General features: G+C 51.4%; 1 protein-coding gene across 1 annotated transcript; it reads right to left on the reverse strand.

Moving 5' to 3' along the window:
- Nucleotides 1-531: 531 nt before the first annotated feature.
- Nucleotides 532-18,723, reverse strand: LOC134016070 (matrix metalloproteinase-17-like). Its single transcript, XM_062455486.1, is given in 7 exon segments — nucleotides 532-654; nucleotides 2,252-2,354; nucleotides 3,218-3,268; nucleotides 3,271-3,393; nucleotides 7,261-7,547; nucleotides 18,233-18,368; nucleotides 18,532-18,723. Coding segments are annotated over 7 exon segments (843 nt in total). The 5' UTR covers nucleotides 18,572-18,723; the 3' UTR covers nucleotides 532-551.
- Nucleotides 18,724-19,900: the final 1,177 nt, after the last annotated feature.

Genomic DNA, 19,900 nt, shown 5'->3' on the forward strand with positions numbered 1-19,900 from the left:
TTTTGATTGTTGGGCCAATATACAACCCCCTACAGATGTGCTTGCATCTGCATGTTGTGTGTTTATATGTATTACTTACATAAGTGTGTTTGTTTCCACTGTTGTGAGAACACAAAGCCCTACAGGGCAGAGGTGCACATGCCTCTTCTGCATCGTGTTGCGTTCAGGTGCTCAGCTTTCTGCCAAGCTGTGTCTAGTAAGGGTCATTCTAGTCAGCCACTCTGCACTCCACTGCTTCGGTCTGACGCTGTGACTGAGATTTTCAGGTTTTGATGCCCGAATCATCCCACAGGCTGGGAGGGGGGGGGGGGGGGTGGGTCGGGGGAGGGTGTGTGTGTGTGAACTGGCAAATATTCCCCCAAATATTTACCCAATTAAAATCATGCAGAGCTAAAGTCTGTTGCTCCAGGACGAGAAGGAACCAGACCAGAATGTGGGAACTTTCCGGTCCCGGGAGGAGCTTGTTGTGGAGAGTGTGTGGAGCCCTTCCCCCCCCCCCCCCCCACACACACACACACACTCCTCACCAACCCCATTCTTTCCGACCCGTCTCATACTGGGTCCACGGTACCTTTGAATAAGAAGGCCTCCCCTCGTATCTGGGCCACGGCATCAAAGTGGCTGCTGCACCGGTCCGGGACGTCTCTGCCTGGCCTGCGAGTGAAAGAGGAGATAAGGAGGAGAACAGAGGGAGTGAAAGAGGAGATAAGGAGGAGAACAGAGGGAATGAAAGAGGAGATAAGGAGGAGAACAGAGGGAGTGAAAGAGGAGATAAGGAGGAGAACAGAGGGAGTGAAAGAGGAGATAAGGAGGAGAACAGAGGGAATGAAAGAGGAGATAAGGAGGAGAACAGAGGGAGTGAAAGAGGAGATAAGGAGGAGAACAGAGGGAATGAAAGAGGAGATAAGGAGGAGAACAGAGGGAGTGAAAGAGGAGATAAGGAGGAGAACAGAGGGAGTGAAAGAGGAGATAAGGAGGAGAACAGAGGGAGTGAAAGAGGAGATAAGGAGGAGAACAGAGGGAGTGAAAGAGGAGATAAGGAGGAGAACCGAGGGAGTGAAAGAGGAGATAAGGAGGAGAACAGAGGGAGTGAAAGAGGAGATAAGGAGGAGAACCGAGGGAGTGAAAGAGGAGATAAGGAGGAGAACAGAGGGAGTGAAAGAGGAGATAAGGAGGAGAACAGAGGGAGTGAAAGAGGAGATAAGGAGGAGAACACAGGGAGTGAAAGAGGAGATAAGGAGGAGAACAGAGGGAGTGAAAGAGGAGATAAGGAGGAGAACAGAGGGAGTGAAAGAGGAGATAAGGAGGAGAACAGAGGGAGTGAAAGAGGGCAAACAGTTGGGAGGACACAGACAAGAAGAAGTCAGAAATCCCTTTGACAGAACGAGAACGACTTGTTTGACCCGCCCTCGTCCCACCTTGCTACAGCGGCCGTGTGAAACCGCCCACGACCTTCGGTAGCACTCACGGCCGACCCGTTTATGTCCGTCCCGGCTAAGCGCTCACGTGTAAGCGTTTGGGATGTGCGCGTTCGGTTGCCGACCGCCGTCGGCCGGAACGTCAGCAGGGATACGATCGCCCCGGCACATATGCCGTCCTCGCCCGTGTTATCCCCCTGCTTAATGACTGATTTAAGCCCCTGACACGTTGGGCATGCTAATGACGAGGCAATTACCACAACAGGGCCGCTTCTGTGTGCGCTCACTTGCCCTGCTCCTTATTAACAAAGCTCTCTATTCAGGCCTTATTAACACCGAGGAAGCTGAGAAAGGACTATATTAGTGACTTTTGTCGGGCAAAATCAACCTTCCCCGCACATCACCCGTCGAGAAATAACACACGCAGAAAAGTCCAAAAGAAAAAGATGCCAAAAAAATCCAAGAAACGAGGTGCCAAACAGACGAAAGAGACAAGGGGAGAAGAGCACAAACTATCCACTTGGCGCTCGTCAAGTATCAAGAATCTATAACGTGTTGACACTTGGCTGGAGTGGTGTGTGTGTACACTCTTGAGACAGTAGGGGCTGACAACGCCTGCTTTGGTACTCCACGCACGCAAACAGAGCTGTACCGTGCCGTGACTGGGGAGCAAGGTGAAATAAGAACTGCTGCAATCTCTGAGTCACCGTGATGCCCACACTGACTGACCCGACGCACAGATCAGGAGATACGATCGAAGGAGAGCCACTAAAAGAGAATGTGTATCTCTGTGTGTGTGTTTGTGTGTGTGTGTGTGTGTGTGTGCCACTTACGGGACGGTGGATCTGTTCTCCGGAAGGTCCAGTAGAACCGGAGGTTCTGCGGTCTGGGAAGGGTCACCAGGCCGAGCAGTGTGGGACACTGAATCTCTAACACCTGGGGAGGGGGCACCAAAATGTCAAAGGTCAGGTCATCTGGTGTGGCAGGGATACGATCTCCATGGTTTTCTACATCTAGGGCTCTCCTCGCTTGCTCTCTCCTGCTTTTCCCTTGCGTCATTCTCACTTCCTGTCATCTTCTCTCTCTCCCCACCCTTACTTTACCTTTCCAAACCTACACCTCCAGCCCTACCACCCCTCCAACTCCGACCCTGCCGCCTCTTCAACCCCTCTGTCCTCGCTTCTCCCTCCCTCTCTTCTCTCAGTAACATGTCGCACGGTGATAAGCGGGTCGTACACGACAGGCACGGCCAATTAAAACCTTCGCCATGCTCCTGCTCCAAGCAGACGGTCCATCCAAATCAATAATTCACGCTTTACCAAACTACTCTATTCCGCTTCCGGCACGGGAGCCAAGGGCTCCTTCCTCGCTGAAGGATGAACTTCCTGTCCCTCCAGAACGTCTGGGTGATTACGGGAGACAAAGAGTGGAGCGTGGGATTGCAGGGTAGCCTGGGTGTGAAGATAGGAATGAATGCATACCTCTGCGATTTTCTCCCTGTGTTGTGTGCGTGTGCGAGCGTGTGCGTGTGAGTGGTTGGCTGGCGGGCAGCCAGAGGGGTTGATCTGTGTGTTTAGCAGGGTAGGCGTGCGAAAGGCGGGGACACCGGGGGTATGGAGGGATAGATAACGGAGAGGTGTCGAGAGGAGTGGAGGGAAGGGGGGGAGGGAGGGTTGAGAAGTCAAGGGGCGAGGCAGCAGCGGAGAGAGCAAGAGAACGGGGGAGGATGAGTTCGAACCGACGGTAAGACAGAAAGTGATCGCAGAGGGGACGTTCGGACGCTCGGCTGTGGCGCCTACCGTAGAGTTGCCACACCCGGACCTTGTCCTCGTAGGGGAGGTCGTACTTGAGGGATCGCCCACGGGACCCTGGTAGTACGGCCTCATGATGGATTCCATAGCCGAGGTGTGAGCCAAGCCGATGGCGTGGCCGAACTCGTGGACCGCCACCGCAAACAGGTCCATCCCATGGGAGTCTGCGAGGGGGGCAGAGAGAGGTGAGCAATGAGTGTGGTATTGAGATGAACAAAAACGTCCAATTATAACACACAATGTGCAACAACCCAAAAAAAGGCCAATATCAGTCGACAACAAAACAGAAACTCAAGTGAGTTATCAAGGCTGATGCTTTAAAAAATTCCATTTCAATATTTACCCCATAGACAGGCATGAAGAGATGCCTCGCATTCATTACCAAGTTTCAACATCCGCTAAGCCTTCCAAACCTTGAATGGTTTGATTCAAATCAATTATGCTTGTTTGATTGTTATAACAAACCCAGGCTTGTATTTGCCAAAGCCTTGAAAACGACTAAATTGTCTGTGTCCACTTTGACTCCTCTTCAGTTGCATTCATGGAGGACAAACAGAGAAACACAGAAGCCTGACGCACTCTCAGGCACACAGCTCCCAGACCTAGTTAGGGCCAGACCTGTCTCTCAAACTGGAAGGGCGGAGGGATAGAGGACTACAGGGAGGCCTACTTCCCTGCCAGGTTTGATAGGGAGGTGTCGGCAAACAACAAAGTCTCCACGTTTGGCTTCGCTGAGCAAAACTAAGTATGGAGAGCTGCGGCTACAGTTAGAGATTTCGATTAGGGTTAGCTCGCTAGCATGGCGCAGAGGGTTAGCAAGCCACAGCCGGCTGCAGCTTTCCCTGGTTGGCAGTTGCGATCTGGCTCCGAGCTAGATTGGCTACAGCTCGGCAATGCCCGTAGCGTCATGCTCAGAAGATGACCAAGAAGGTAGAGGTGATGAACATTTGTGCCGTCATGGCAACCCAGAGCAGCGTACGGCACGTCGTCTGCAGGTGCACGGTGGAAGAGAGAGAGGGGGGGGGGGGGGGGGGAGGAAGTGGAATGAACCTGCCCTTGGTTACCCTCTGTGTTTAATGGCTGTGGTTATATGAACGAGTGCCTGTGCCCACAGTTAGACCAGGTCCACACGGGGGATGTGGCTGATGGAGGATCCATTAAGTTACTTCGGAAGAGGACACCCCTGCTGTTAAAAGATGCCTGTTGGGCCTGACCCCAGCAGGGGGTCGAGAAAGAGAGAGAGAGAGATAAACAGGGAAATAATTGAGATCGGGCATGACAAAAAAAGGGGCCAGATGGAAATTGTGAGGAGAACTGTACTGCTGCCAGGAGCATGCTGGGCAGGGTGGGTGTAAGGTGTATGAGTGTGGAGGATGCTAACTTGGAGCTAGCTTGCCTTCTAGGACCCTTCTGTAAGAGCTCTACTGTGCTCTACCCTAAACCGAGTCGGAGTCATGATCAAGACTAGAGTGTAGCGAGGCCGAGACCAGAGCCTCACATCTCACATCTCATTGGGGTGAGTGTGCAGGGGGAGCAGGAGGGACTGTTCTCTCGAACTTTGGGAGAGGTGCAGCTCGCTTCCTTTGAAAGGACTCAATTCCCTCTGAGAACTGAGAGTTATGTTTCTAACCTTTACGTGTGACATGTAGGCCTATAGATAAGAGATCTCCTGGAATCTCGTAAAACCTTAAGCCACCTCTGATACGGTTTAGGGGACATGACTTGGCTAGTCAAGGCTAGCATGCTCCCTGTTTGCGGCTAGCGTTCAGCCTGTTTGCGGCTAGCATGCAGCCTGTTTGTTCCTAGTGTGCAGCCTGTTTGACCAGATACTCATAAACTCCCAGGCTATGAGAGGGGACAGCTTTGGGAGACTAATGACTGACAGCTTGTTAATGAGGATGATAATGGAGCGTAGTAATTCCTCCTTCTACCCTATCATTCTCCACTCCTTCTCTCCTCTCACTCATCTCTCTCTCCTTCCTGCTGCATTAATTTCTCTTTCTCACACACACACGCACACAAACAAACAAACTGACACGCACACACACAAGCACTCACACACAGACTGCAGCCGAATTGTGTATGTCATCAAAAACACACCTGCTTAATGAGACTTTTGTTTCAGCCACGATAATCAGTCTGCATTAGCGAGCAACCGGCGGAGAGATGATTAATAAAAGCAATCTGTGCACTGTCAAAGCAACAACAGCCAACCCCGGGGTCCCACTTACGTGACCCCTAGAGCCTGTCCACCCCATTGGATGCCTCCCCTGTCAATCAAACACCATGGAGCAGTTATGCTCTCTCCAATTTGCTAGCAGCGCTTCTACTGCCCAGTTTGAATTATATGCCAAATGTTCACTTTCGTAGCTAACTGTCAGAGGACGAAAGTTATAAGGTACTGCCAAGAAGAATATACTTGGATGTGTTTCCAGGGAATGGTTGAGGGGGGGGGGAGGGGGGTAAAGTGAAAGCAATTACTCAAGCTCGTATTCCTTTGATGAAGTCTATCCTTCTTAAGAAGATTAGTGTTCTGAAATATGCTGAACAGTCAACAATTCCTTTTCTCTGTTTTGTCCTACTTCCCGACCTTACAACTCGACAATGATTATCTGATTGTTAGAAAGTTGCAGAGACAACAACCTTGGTTCAACACCATCTAGGCATAATTGGGCCAGGTCCTAATTTGCCCTAAAGCTAGCTGCCTCAAACCCTGCAGTCTTACAAGAATAGAGCCCTGGCCAACGTCGAGGCAGTTACCACGGCGTGACCGCAATTCGGACCACACCTGACATCCAGCGCATGTTCACCCTGACCCGTCCTCAGACCGAACCCAGGCCATTCTCTTTTCCACAACCTCACGGTAAGTCGGGACCGCGTCATTAAACAGTACAGCGCTGTTACTATATCCTAAGAGAAGCCCAAGCCTCTTTCTGGCGACAGAGTTGTTTGTGGCGTCTCTCAGGCAGGCCGCGAGACGCGGGTGTCGACCTGACAGACTGTGACGCCGCCAAATTGAGTGCTGTTTAATGAAGCCGCTTCCCCCGCGCCTCAGTGATTCACGTCTGCCACCAGAGAGCAGAAACAAGCGGCGACAACAAACACCCGCAAACAAAGAACCATTAAGACTCCCTGTTCGAACCAAACTAACGGAGGAGGGAGCAAATACCAGCTAGCTTGACGGCGACCGGCCCCTTAATTATTGTCTGCAGTTAATTAGCTGTTTATCTTCGTCATCATCCTTGTCGTCAGCCTCCTCCGCGCCCCCCCCCCCCCCCCGCGCGCGCGCGCTTCATGATTGCAAATTCTCCTCCTCTCATCCCTTTTTGCCTCGTCCCTAAACACCCCCAACCTCTCCTCATTAGTTTCCGAGGGGAAACCGCTTTGGCGCTGCGGGTAGCTTTTTAAAACTCTCCCTGTGCCCCACTTCGCTGAGGTCCTCCCTCGACCCCCTCCCCCTCCAACCCTGATTGACCCCCCCCACCCCCCTCCCCACAGCCCCCCTACTGTGACCCACCGTCCAGGCCCCCGTGTAAACATCTGCTGCCAGCCCCCTCTTCTTCTCCGCCCTCTCATACCCTGGTCCTCCTGTGGTCTGGTCTGGAGTGATCCCTAATTGGAGCATACTGAGCTTCTGTCCAGGAACATATGGGCCTGAGCCTCCTCTGGACAGAGGGGTGGGGGGGGGGGGGGGGGGTGGTGGGGGCTCGCACGTCCCTTCACCCCCCCCCCTCCCCCTCCCCCATCAGTCTCTCACGACGGACGGGAGAAGAGAAAGGAAAGAGAGAAAGGGAAGGAACGGGGGGGCCAGTTGATCAGCTGGTCGAGTTAATGATTAATGAGTGCATCTGTGGGGGGTCCGGCTAGACCTGCTGTCTGACGGACCCAACCTAGATTCCACCGAAACCAATAACACGTGTGAATGAACACCACACACACACACACACACACACACACACACACACACACACACACGCCAAGGTACCGAGGCACACACACACGTCTGGCATCGTCTTTCATCGCTCTCTAACCTGGTGATCTGAAGGTCCAGGCCTCCTCATCGTCGAAGTGGGTGTCCCCGGCCGTGAACCTCTGCCCGGGGAAGAAAGCGTGGGCCACCGTGCCCCCCGGGCCGTCGAACGGGTAGCCGTCGTTGTGGTCGGCCTTGGTGAAGTCGATCTGGATGTCGGCGTCGCTGCCCGCCACCTCGTGGAAGTTTAGGGGGGCGATGTCGCTCCAGACCTTGAGGGCGTAGTACATGAGGGCCCGCACAGTGTCCCTGCCCAGCAGGGCAGACTCCTTGGGGAATGTCCTCACTCTGGGGGAGAAGGGGAGAGAGGGCAGAGGAGGAGTATAGTAGAGGAGAGGAGAGGAGAGGAGAGAAGAGGAGAGGAAAGGAGAGAACAGAAGGAGAGGGGGGAGGACAGAGAAGGAAAAACCAGAAAGCAGAAAAGAAAGGGGAAAACGAAAAATGAGAAAAAAGAAGGGAGAGGACAAAAGCGAGAGAGGGGAGCGGGTGAACCAAAGAGGGCGAAAGGAGAAAAAAGAAGAAGGGAGACGAGGAGGGAGGCGAAGAGAGGAGGAAGGAGAGGTCAGAATTAGAACTACAGTTCCCACAGAGCCCGGTAGCAGCCACTGATCGTTAAGAGTTTGTTAGCTGATGGCAGATTGCTTGTGTACTCGCAGCTCTGCTCCCCTGTTTGCAGACTTCCAGGGATTGTATCTGCTTTCCATTTCATGGCTAGGTGAGCCCTCGCAGCAGAACAAAGATTGACCACCCCACTGGAATACCCTTGTACGTGTCCAAACTGAACTTCGGAGAAAGATCGCAAAATGAGAATTGCTTCGAGCTTACTCTAACACCCTAACAGTCTCTCTCTCGCTCTCTTTCTCCTCTCTTCCTCTCTGTCTTTCCTTTTCCCCTTCTCTCCTCTTGTTCTCGTCTCCCTCTTTCCCCCTAATGGTGTAATACTGCAGATGGACTGCCTCAAAAGTAGGCTGTCGTGTTCACTCAGTCGCTCTGTCTGTCTCCTCGGAGTAGAACCCAGCTCCAGTTTGAGTGTTTGGGAGGTGTGTCCCTCAAACACACCCTAAACCCTCTCCTGCCAGGGCTGTCGACAGTCTACCCGTGATTGCCAGGGGACTGGGCTGCGGATCGATAGAAATTTAATATCAAGTTGACTGTTAAAACCGAGGCCCACTAGGTGTCCTGTGAGCTATCTTCCCTTGCCCTTCCCACTGAGTCCAGACTGTTACATTCCCCCAGCTCTTATAACACACCCGCAAGTGCATCACTGTGGGTGCAAGGGCGCTGGTAGCGTAGCAACCCGACTGTTAGTCAAGGTTGCAGTGTAAATCCTCCACAGTCCTCAGACCATTCACATGCTCAGTAGAGGTAATGCCAGGGTCAAGTGTGTGCGTGCGTGTTTTCGGTGTGCTCACATTGATCGTGTGTGTATGCGTGCGTGTGTGTGTGCCTGTGTGTGTGCGCGGTGAGGCGGAGTGTGTGTCGGCGGGGACCGTGGGTGAGAACAGTGGTCCAAGGTCGGAAGAAGGCTCTGCATTACAAATGAGCTCTGAGCTCTGCTTTACCCACTGCCTGTCTGGCAGTTACATGAAAAACACCTCGGCCATGATGACCTTGCTGTACCTGCCTGTGAGGGTACAATCCAACACACACAGATGCAACTCACACACACACACACACACACACACACAGACGCTACACACGCAAACGCTGAACATACGCACACATGTGCTCCACATGCGCAACAGCGTGCCAACATACTTCAAAACACGAGATGATCCAGGAACAGTCATTTTCTCAGCATTTCATCATGTCGTTGTGTAACTGGAGCCATGTCAGATAAAAAATACAGATTTATCCACACCCACATCGATGTTGCGTGAGTCTTGTTCAAGCGAGCACGACATGATTAAACTGAGGGGAGACTAAAGCTGGATTCGGTGGAACGGCGAGACAATGACGTTGATCTGACAACATGCAGCGTTTTGCGTGCGGGCGGCGGAGAGACCTTGAGAGACGTGTAGCTGTACGCTGTGACTCCCGCTTCTCTCAGTCCACCCTCCTGTGACTGATACGCCTTCACACTCATGTTACACCCTCACACTCACCACTCCTACTGTGACTGTTACAGCCTCACTCTCGTGTTACACCCTCACTCTCGTGTTACACCCTCACTCTCGTGTTACACCCTCACTCTCGTGTTACACCTTCACTCGCGTGTTACACCTTCACTCTCGTGTTACACCCTCACTCTCGTGTTACACCTTCACTCTCGTGTTACACCTTCACTCTCGTGTTACACCCTCACTCTCGTGTTACACCTTCACTCTCGTGTTACACCTTCACTCTCGTGTTACACCCTCACTCTCGTGTTACACCTTCACTCTCGTGTTACACCCTCACTCTCGGTGTTACACCTTCACTCTCGTGTTACACCCTCACTCTCGTGTTACACCTTCACTCTCGTGTTACACCTTCACTCTCGTGTTACACCTTCACTCTCGTGTTACACCCTCACTCTCGTGTTACACCCTCACTCTCGTGTTACACCTTCACTCTCGTGTTACACCTTCACTCTCGTGTTACACCCTCACTCTCGTGTTACACCCTCACTCTCGTGTTACACCTCACTCTCGTGTTACACCTTCACTCTCGTGTTAGACCTCCACTCTCGTGTTACACCCTCACTCTCGTGTTACACCTTCACTCTCGTGTTAGACCTCAATCTCGTGTTACACCCTCACTCTCGTGTTACACCCTCACTCTCGTGTTACACCCTCACTTTCGTGTTACACCTTCACTCTCGTGTTACACCCTCACTCTCGTGTTACACCCTCACTCTCGTGTTACACCTTCACTCTCGTGTTACACCTCACTCTCGTGTTACACCCTCACTCTCGTGTTACACCCTCACTCTCATCTTACACCCTCACGTTCACAGCTCCAGAAGAGATCTGTATCTAACCACTACATGTGACATCCCTGCAGGCCAAGACACATTAGCGGGAAGAATAGCTAGAGTTAACATACACCTGCCATGGAACAGCTGAGCAGCCAATTGTCAATTACTTTTGGTCCCTTAAAAAGGGGGGAGGCACATATAAAATGTGTTGTAATTCCTACACCGTTCACCTGATTTGGATGTAAATACCCTGAAATTAAGCTGAAAGTCTGCACTTAAAGCACATCTTGATTGTTTCATTTCAAATACATTGTGGTGGTATACAGAGCCAAAATGATGAAAATTGTGTCAATGTCCAAATATTTATGGACCTAACTGTATGTGTCCGTGTGTGTGGGTGTGTGTGGAGGTGTGTGTGTGATGACCATTATCATCATTATCTCCATAGAACCAGAATAGACCTGCATTAAGGTGGATAAGGTCATCAGCTAGCCACAGCTGATACCACCAGCTATTCTACCATCCCACTTAATTAGGCCATGCCAGGCTGACCCAGCAGTGAAAACCATTATTTGATGGATGACTAAGTGCAGCCTGACCATTAGGAAGGTGGACGGCACAAGCAGGTCCCTGACCCGCAGCAGAAACACAGTGAAACAGCCACCTGCAACTCCTCCCAGACTCTGCCAGAGTTGACTTTTCATTAACAAGTCCAGTCACATACTGATTCCCATAGTCGTACTGAAGGAGTCAGATAAGAGCGAGCTGGAAAATTCATGGAACACTCAAACTCATTTGTGGTTTTTCCCTCTAATTTCCTACTTAAATCTCTCAGCAGGAATCCTACCCCATGGTTCAGTGGCCCGCAATACAATTTGAGTGTTTTACCGACACAAGCTTCACAGGCATTCTTGTCAAAGAGTAAATCGCAAGACAAACATAACATAAAAAAGATACTCATGTATGTGTATGCACACAACACACACACACACACACACACACACACACACACAAATACACGCACACACAATGTACACTCTTGGCTAAAATGAAAAGGCTTAGCATTAGCCTCTCTGCGCTCGGATTGCAACAGGTCTTCTGTGCTCCTCTCAGGGATTTCAGCCAGATTTTTCAAATGGTCCGATCTACCTCCCCATGGACTGAGAGACACTCCAATTACAGTCACACCTCAGCGACCACTGGCAAACAGACTGCTGGGACAATGACACACACTGGGGTGTGTGGGTAATTCAAAGCCAGCAAGAAGTCACCGTGCATGAGCTGGGATTTCCGGCATCGTGTCCTTCTGAGAGAACAGTTCCAAAATGCTCTCAAGTCAGGGGTCGGCGTGGAACAGAATGCATGGCGCTTCGCGTGACAGAAATGAACGGGTGGAATAAAACTGTGATTTGTTCCGGAGTTCCTAAGATTTTCAACTTTTAGATTGGTTGCTGAGTGTGTTGTTGACACAAGGACGGTGTGTCTGCTCGCCAGGAGTCCTACGTACGCTTACTCTAACCACTGGAGCATGGTGGATCTATTAGAGGGGGGAGGAGAAGAGCTCGGTGTGGTCGTGAGACGAGGAGTATAGTCATCTTTCTTCACCACATCCGCTAGATATAGGTAGATTATTCTGTCTTATATAATTGATCTCTCAGCACATCACACTATGAATCATCTATCAAATCCTCTACTACTTCACTAATCATACTCTACACTTCCACCTCATATCTAGAATACCACTCTAACTGCAACCCTCACTCTCACCCTCTTCTGCTCTGCTATCTACATCAACTCTATCTCTAATCTCAGATCACATCCTCACACCGCACACCTCTCAGCTATATTACTACTCTCTCTATCACTGCCTCCTAGCGCTCTCCTCTCCTATCCTCATCCGCACTCCCTCTGCCTCTCCTCTCTTGCTCACTCCTCTCCCTCTCCTCATCTCCTCTCTCATCCTCTCTCTTCCTCTGCTCTCCCTCTCTCTCCTTCTCTCCTCTCTGCTCCCCTGCTCTCCTAACGGGTTTGTTGATTAATCTGACTGCTAACGAGCAGAGACTGTCTGCTGAGTGATAATGAGCTAACAGTGTTTGATGAACTGTGCTGAGTCTGTCTGTGTGTGTGTGTGTGTGCCTGAGAACGTGTGCCCACACAGTGGGGCCTGAGGTGTGTGTGCCTGCGTGTCTGTACGTCTGCGCTCGAGCATGAGCATGATCATGTGATCATCATGTGCAGAGGAGAGAAGGAGAGCCGGCCATGTGTATTTGCGTGAGAGATTGCGAGTCGCAATGAGGACTCTCTGTCTCCTCTGCCTGACTAATGCTCGAGGTGTCTCAGGTTCACATACTAACAGCTGGGCCTGCCAATCCTTGATCTAACCAGCCAATTAATCTTCACCTCAACGATAATCTCCCCTATCATATGACTGGACACATTTGACTTGGACCAATTTCGGACCTATTGTAGCATCTCACACATTGCCCAAAGGCCAGTCCCAAGTCTGAAGACATCCAGGATTCGTTAACCCTTTCATAGTCTCATGCGGTGCGGTCTAATAGGGGGAGTTCGGGTAACCTGGGACATTTTTTGCATGCATTTTCTCATCAGAGATTCCCGATTAACTAGTGCCCTGACCCTTTCTGTGACACCACACCAATTACCTTTTGCGATTTCAGTCACACAACATCCATGCTAAACCTAGAGTCAAAGTTCTGTGGACTAAACAATGTCATAGCAGGGAAGAAAACGTTCTGTGGTTTAGGTGTCCCACATTACCCAATGTCCCAGATTACCCGAATTCACCCGACCAACTGGGCTACGAAGTCAGTCATTTCAACCGAAATATGACGGGTGTCATGGAATGAAAACAGTAGTTTCAAAAAACACAAGACAAGGCTCCAGCTTGTCTGCAGGTCTTGTTCTCAAATGAGCTGAATGCTTTGGAACTGGTTCGGAGGTGTTGGTATCGATCCTGAGAATGTTCCTGATGGAGTGGTCTCGCCCCCTGGAGAGGAACCGTCAGTGTCTCCTGTCTGGCTAGCAGAATAGCCCTGACAAATAGCAGTCCGTCTGTTCAACTACAGCAGAAACTGGACCTGCCACTCCCTGTTCCAAGCCCTGTCTTCCTCTCCCGTCTCATGCATACAGCCCGTGCTCCTTTGGGTGTACATGTGCACGGCGTGTCAATGACTGTGTGTTATTCCGAGCCGCAGTCAATCTGACCCCCCCCCCCACACACACACTCCCTGGAGCCCTGTGCTCCAGCTCCAGACTCAGACCACAACCTCTCTCGAACAAACCATTAGACAGGGCCGTCGCCGCGGTTGACCTCTGACCCCTCCCACCGGGGTCGGTTAAGGCCGGGGGGGCCGTCGCTCTGCAACGATGCCAGAGCCGAGAGGAGACAGGAGACAAATCGATCAAGGAAGCAGCGCAGTAAGAGATCCCCCCCCTCCCTTCATCTGGATTTAAAACCGTCTCCACTGCTGCCCGGAGGATTCTTCTGGGTTTCACACTCCCTCGCAGGGTAGCGTTCATTTCCGTCATCGAAGGGAGCTCTAACTGGATTGAACGCAACAGATCACCCGGAGTGTCATTCATAAAACATGACCGCCTCTGTTATTTCACCATCTGTATTAATGGAGACGAACACCCCCCCCCCCCCCCCCCTCCACAGTCTAAAGCGGCGAGCTATGCCGATTGTACGAGTCAGAGAAGGTGTGAATACTAACCCCCCCCCCCCCCCCCCCCTCTGCCTGGACTCGACAGAACACTCAGAGAGGCTGTCTGGTTCGCAGACGGTCAAACTCATCAGAACTGAGCAGGACATGGAGAAGACCAACACGAGATGCGCCGCCCGTAGAGGAGCGAGGAAGGGGAGGGGGGGGGGGTAAGGGGAGGCTTAGGGTGGGGGGAGGGGGCAGGCATCCATCGCATGCCGACTCCACCCCCGTACAGTAACATGCGCACAGCCTCAATCCCGCAAAAAACGCATCTGCCCCCCTCTCTTCTCCTCGCGGACGAGCCTCATAGCGTGTGTAAATTACCATGAAGACGAGCCAGATGCTCTCACTCTCTCTCTCTCTCTCTCACACTCTCTCTCTCACTATCTCTCTCTCTCCACCAGCCCTATGCCGGGCTCCATCTACGTCCTGGACAGATGTCGAAAGCTGCCGTATCCTCCTTCCAACGCCGTCGTCACACTCTCAAACCATCGCCTCTACGCCCCCGTCACCCGCATGCCCTTGTGAACTCCAACACATCTCTTTACGGTCTAACCAGTGTAAACAGAGCAATTCCTGTGTAGTATCTCAGGCCAACCGACCCAGCTCACCCTGCCCTGACCCTACACACCCATCCATCAGGGGAAAAACATCAACAGCAGCAGCAGCGCTAGTCTGTAAACACTGGCAGCATGTCCCTGGGCGGACCTCACGTATGTAATAGGACAGCTGTTTGTGTATTGTGCAACTAAATATACGTCGTCTTTCCAGAGTGTACACACTATAAGTGGATCCAGCCTATTCGGATTGGGCGGTGCGCTTCATTTAGTACATGTCAGGCAGACAGGGACCGCAAGGCCCTACGTAGTGTGGTCCGTTCTGCTGAGTTCATCATCGGCAGGAAGCTCCCAGCCCTACAGGACACCACACAAGAGGCCTCAGGAAAGCAGGCAGGATTTTAAGAGACTGTTACCACCCATCCTTCAGTCTCTTTACCTTGTTGCCTTCTGGCAGGCGATACCGAAGCATTGGGTCGCGCACATGCAGACTGGACAACAGTTTCTATCCAAAGGCCATCAGGCTTCTGAATGGACATTGATATGGACATTTATTCACTTCATACTAGTCACTTTACACACTGTCACTTTCAGCTACTGGTTGCACTATCAGTAATATTGTACTTCACTTTGTTTAGAATAGGTTTATAGGGTTAGCAATAGGTTAATATGTGTATTTAGGGTTTAGTATATTGTATTATTTATATTTATCTGTATATTTAGGAGGTTTACTTATTTACAGTAAGCTTAGCATAGATGTAATTTATGTTCTGTGTACTTATATGTTATGTTATGCCAGGTGCTTGCGTTGTCTTGTCTTAAGAATTTAATTGCCCAGTCTGACCTTGTGTTGTTCTGTGCATATGACAATAAAAGACTTGAACTTGAATGTCTGAAGCATCCTTTTCTGTGTGCTGTGGTGTACTAGTATGTAGTGTTTGGATGTAGTAGGGTAGTGTGCGGGTGTAGTGGGGTAGTGTGTTGGTGTAGTGTGGTAGTGTGTTGGTGTAGTGGGGTAGTGTGTGGGTGTAGTGGTTTAGTGTGTGGGTGTAGTGGGGTAGTGTGTTGGTGTAGTGTGGTAGTGTGTTGGTGTAGTGGGGTAGTGTGTTGGTGTAGTGGGGTAGTGTGTTGGTGTAGTGGGGTAGTGTGTTGGTGTAGTGTGGTAGTGTGTGTTGGTGTAGTGGGGTAGTGTGTTGGTGTAGTGTGGTAGTGTGTGTTGGTGTAGTGGGGTAGTGTGTTGGTGTAGTGGGGTAGTGTGTTGGTGTAGTGTGGTAGTGTGTGTTGGTGTAGTGGGGTAGTGTGCTGGTGTAGTGGGGTAGTGTGTTGGTGTAGTGGGGTAGTGTGTTGGTGTAGTGGGGTAGTGTGTTGGTGTAGTGGGGTAGTGTGCGGGTGTAGTGGGGTAGTGGGGTAGTGTGTTGGTGTAGTGGGGTAGTGTGTTGGTGTAGTGGGGTAGTGTGCGGGTGTAGTGGGGTAGTGGGGTAGTGTGTTGGTGTAGTGGGGTAGTGTGTTGGTGTAGTGGGGTAGTGTGTTGGTGTAGTGGGGTAGTGTGCAGGTGTAGTGGGGTAGTGTGTTGGTGTAGTGGGGTAGTGTGCGGGTGTAGTGGGGTAGTGTGTTGGTGTAGTGGGGTAGTGTGTTGGTGTAGTGGGGTAGTGTGCAGGTGTAGTGGGGTAGTGTGTTGGTGTAGTGGGGTAGTGTGTTGGTGTAGTGGGGTAGTGTGCAGGTGTAGTGGGGTAGTGTGCAGGTGTAGTGGGGTAGTGTGTTGGTGTAGTGGGGTAGTGTGCGGGTGTAGTGGGGTAGTGTGCAGGTGTAGTGGGGTAGTGTGTTGGTGTAGTGGGGTAGTGTGTTGGTGTAGTGTGGTAGTGTGTGTTGGTGTAGTGGGGTAGTGTGTTGGTGTAGTGGGGTAGTGTGTTGGTGTAGTGGGGTAGTGTGCGGGTGTAGTGGGGTAGTGTGCAGGTGTAGTGGGGTAGTGTGTTGGTGTAGTGGGGTAGTGTGTTGGTGTAGTGTGGTAGTGTGTGTTGGTGTAGTGGGGTAGTGTGTTGGTGTAGTGGGGTAGTGTGTTGGTGTAGTGTGGTAGTGTGTGTTGGTGTAGTGGGGTAGTGTGCTGGTGTAGTGGGGTAGTGTGTTGGTGTAGTGGGGTAGTGTGTTGGTGTAGTGGGGTAGTGTGTTGGTGTAGTGGGGTAGTGTGCGGGTGTAGTGGGGTAGTGTGTTGGTGTAGTGGGGTAGTGTGTTGGTGTAGTGGGGTAGTGTGCGGGTGTAGTGGGGTAGTGGGGTAGTGTGTTGGTGTAGTGGGGTAGTGTGTTGGTGTAGTGGGGTAGTGTGCAGGTGTAGTGGGGTAGTGTGTTGGTGTAGTGGGGTAGTGTGTTGGTGTAGTGGGGTAGTGTGCGGGTGTAGTGGGGTAGTGTGTTGGTGTAGTGGGGTAGTGTGTTGGTGTAGTGGGGTAGTGTGCAGGTGTAGTGGGGTAGTGTGTTGGTGTAGTGGGGTAGTGTGTTGGTGTAGTGGGGTAGTGTGTGGATGTAGTGGGTAGTGGGGTAGTGTGTTGGTGTAGTGGGGTAGTGTGTTGGTGTAGTGGGGTAGTGTGCAGGTGTAGTGGGGTAGTGTGTTGGTGTAGTGGGGTAGTGTGTTGGTGTAGTGGGGTAGTGTGCGGGTGTAGTGGGGTAGTGTGTTGGTGTAGTGGGGTAGTGTGTTGGTGTAGTGGGGTAGTGTGCGGGTGTACTGGGGTAGTGTGTTGGTGTAGTGGGGTAGTGTGTTGGTGTAGTGGGGTAGTGTGCAGGTGTAGTGGGGTAGTGTGTTGGTGTAGTGGGGTAGTGTGTTGGTGTAGTGGGGTAGTGTGCAGGTGTAGTGGGGTAGTGTGCAGGTGTAGTGGGGTAGTGTGTTGGTGTAGTGGGGTAGTGTGCGGGTGTAGTGGGGTAGTGTGCAGGTGTAGTGGGGTAGTGTGTTGGTGTAGTGGGGTAGTGTGTTGGTGTAGTGTGGTAGTGTGTGTTGGTGTAGTGGGGTAGTGTGTTGGTGTAGTGGGGTAGTGTGTTGGTGTAGTGGGGTAGTGTGCGGGTGTAGTGGGGTAGTGTGCAGGTGTAGTGGGGTAGTGTGTTGGTGTAGTGGGGTAGTGTGTTGGTGTAGTGTGGTAGTGTGTGTTGGTGTAGTGGGGTAGTGTGTTGGTGTAGTGGGGTAGTGTGTTGGTGTAGTGGGGTAGTGTGCTGGTGTAGTGGGGTAGTGTGCAGGTGTAGTGGGGTAGTGTGCAGGTGTAGTGGGGTAGTGTGTTGGTGTAGTGGGGTAGTGTGCAGGTGTAGTGGGGTAGTGTGTGTTGGTGTAGTGGGGTAGTGTGCGGGTGTAGTGGGGTAGTGTGTTGGTGTAGTGGGGTAGTGTGCAGGTGTAGTGGGGTAGTGTGCAGGTGTAGTGGGGTAGTGTGTTGGTGTAGTGGGGTAGTGTGCGGGTGTAGTGGGGTAGTGTGCAGGTGTAGTGGGGTAGTGTGCAGGTGTAGTGAGGTAGTGTGCAGGTGTAGTGGGGTAGTGTGTTGGTGTAGTGGGGTAGTGTGTTGGTGTAGTGGGGTAGTGTGCGGGTGTAGTGGGGTAGTGTGCAGGTGTAGTGGGGTAGTGTGTTGGTGTAGTGGGGTAGTGTGCAGGTGTAGTGGGGTAGTGTGCAGGTGTAGTGGGGTAGTGTGCAGGTGTAGTGGGGTAGTGTGTTGGTGTAGTGGGGTAGTGTGCAGGTGTAGTGGGGTAGTGTGTTGGTGTAGTGGGGTAGTGTGCAGGTGTAGTGGGGTAGTGTGTTGGTGTAGTGGGGTAGTGTGCGGGGCTGTACCTCCAGGACAGGTGTCTCTTGTTCCACTTGTTCTGGGGGGCTAGGCCACGCCTCCTGCGGCCCGCTGTCAACTCGGACTCTGATAGGTCGGGCAGGGAGCAGCGGGGGGTTTTCATTAGCCCAAGGGTGGCTGGGTCTGAACACACGCACACACACATACACACAGCGTACATGCACATAAGCACACACACATATACACACATACACAGACCATTATACACACCGCAAATATATCAGTATACAATATCATCATGAATTATACGTCGCGTACACGCAAGCACGTTCACGCTCACACACACCTAACACCCCGGTCTCCTCCAGTCCTCCAAACTTCTGCATGGCTTTGATGGCTTTGGTCAGAGCCTCCTTGGTCTGCAGCTGTCCTGTTACAGGGTCAGGGGTTGGCAGGTACCCAAACTTACTCAGCCAATCCTGAAAGGGAACAACAGGGAGTGTTAAGGGACATTCCCATCGTTCCTGACCTCTGGAAAGTTGTGACGGTATATATAATTCCGCGGGCAGGCATGTGCATTTGTTTATGCACATGATGTGAGAAACGTCTGCGTGTACTTGCGCATGTGTGTGCGTGATGTGCGTCAGAGTCTAAGGTCGTAAACAGGCGTATCAGCGCTTGTAAACCCGGGTTTGAAATACAACGGCCTCTCCACAACACATAAACCGGACCGAGACTGTGAGTGTACCGTACGAGCCCAGGAAACGGTCTGTGCTTGAGCCTGACACGGACGCTGAGAGAGATAAATCTTCAGTGGGAGTGAATCGTCCCCTCCCGCAGTACGAGCCAGCTCTAGACTCCTCATATCACGCTCACGCCTGTTCTCCCTCATCAGCTCCATAGGCAGACAGACCTGGTCGGTTTCACATGGGGTTTTGATCGAGGCTGAGAGACCGAGATCGATGTTGGGCGACGAACACTTTCTCATTGACAGCCCACCGCAAATTCCATTAGCCAAATTGCTTTGTGCTTACGCTGCAGTCCTGCCAATGATGTGTGCTCCTTCGTCCACGGCCTCACCACGGGAAGTCAAAGCCCCACACTGGGAGACATTTCTGGATCGGTTCATGACGCATTCAGCTCATTCTGACTAATCAGAATGTTTATCTGAAAAATCAACATCTAACTCTCTCAGTCGTTACAACGTCATGACATAATCAAACCATTAACACAAACCATTAAAATGTAATAACACACAAACTCAATTGAATGAAACTCTTTTTAAATAAAGTAGAACATTCGTTTTGGAGCACGACTTCACTCTTCAGATGTAGAAGAGATTTAGAGAGAAAGAAAGAGAGAGAGGACACGAAGGAAGGTTGTTAAAAATCTCAAATCAAGAAGTGCAAAAAGAGATCATCGTGCGAGTGAGAGTTCCTGGAAGTGTTGATGCTGCTAGCCGCCGCTCAACACAGTTAGCAGCTAGCGACTTGTCATGCTAGCAGAATGTTGTCACCCCCTCGGTGTTGTCACACCTTCAGAAGGCCACTGATGCTCGCTGACTACAGACCCTTTTGAAAAAGTCCCGGGCCCTGAGAGAGCCTGCTGTCTGACCTAGGCCAGACACACGCTAACCAGTCTACCACATCTGATAGGTGTAAAAGGCTACTGGAAGCAAGGGGTGAAATATGAAATGAATGTACAGCAACAATTTT

The sequence above is a fragment of the Osmerus eperlanus genome, unplaced genomic scaffold, assembly GCF_963692335.1.
Source record: "Osmerus eperlanus unplaced genomic scaffold, fOsmEpe2.1 SCAFFOLD_367, whole genome shotgun sequence".
NCBI classification, from domain to species: Eukaryota; Metazoa; Chordata; class Actinopteri; order Osmeriformes; family Osmeridae; genus Osmerus; species Osmerus eperlanus.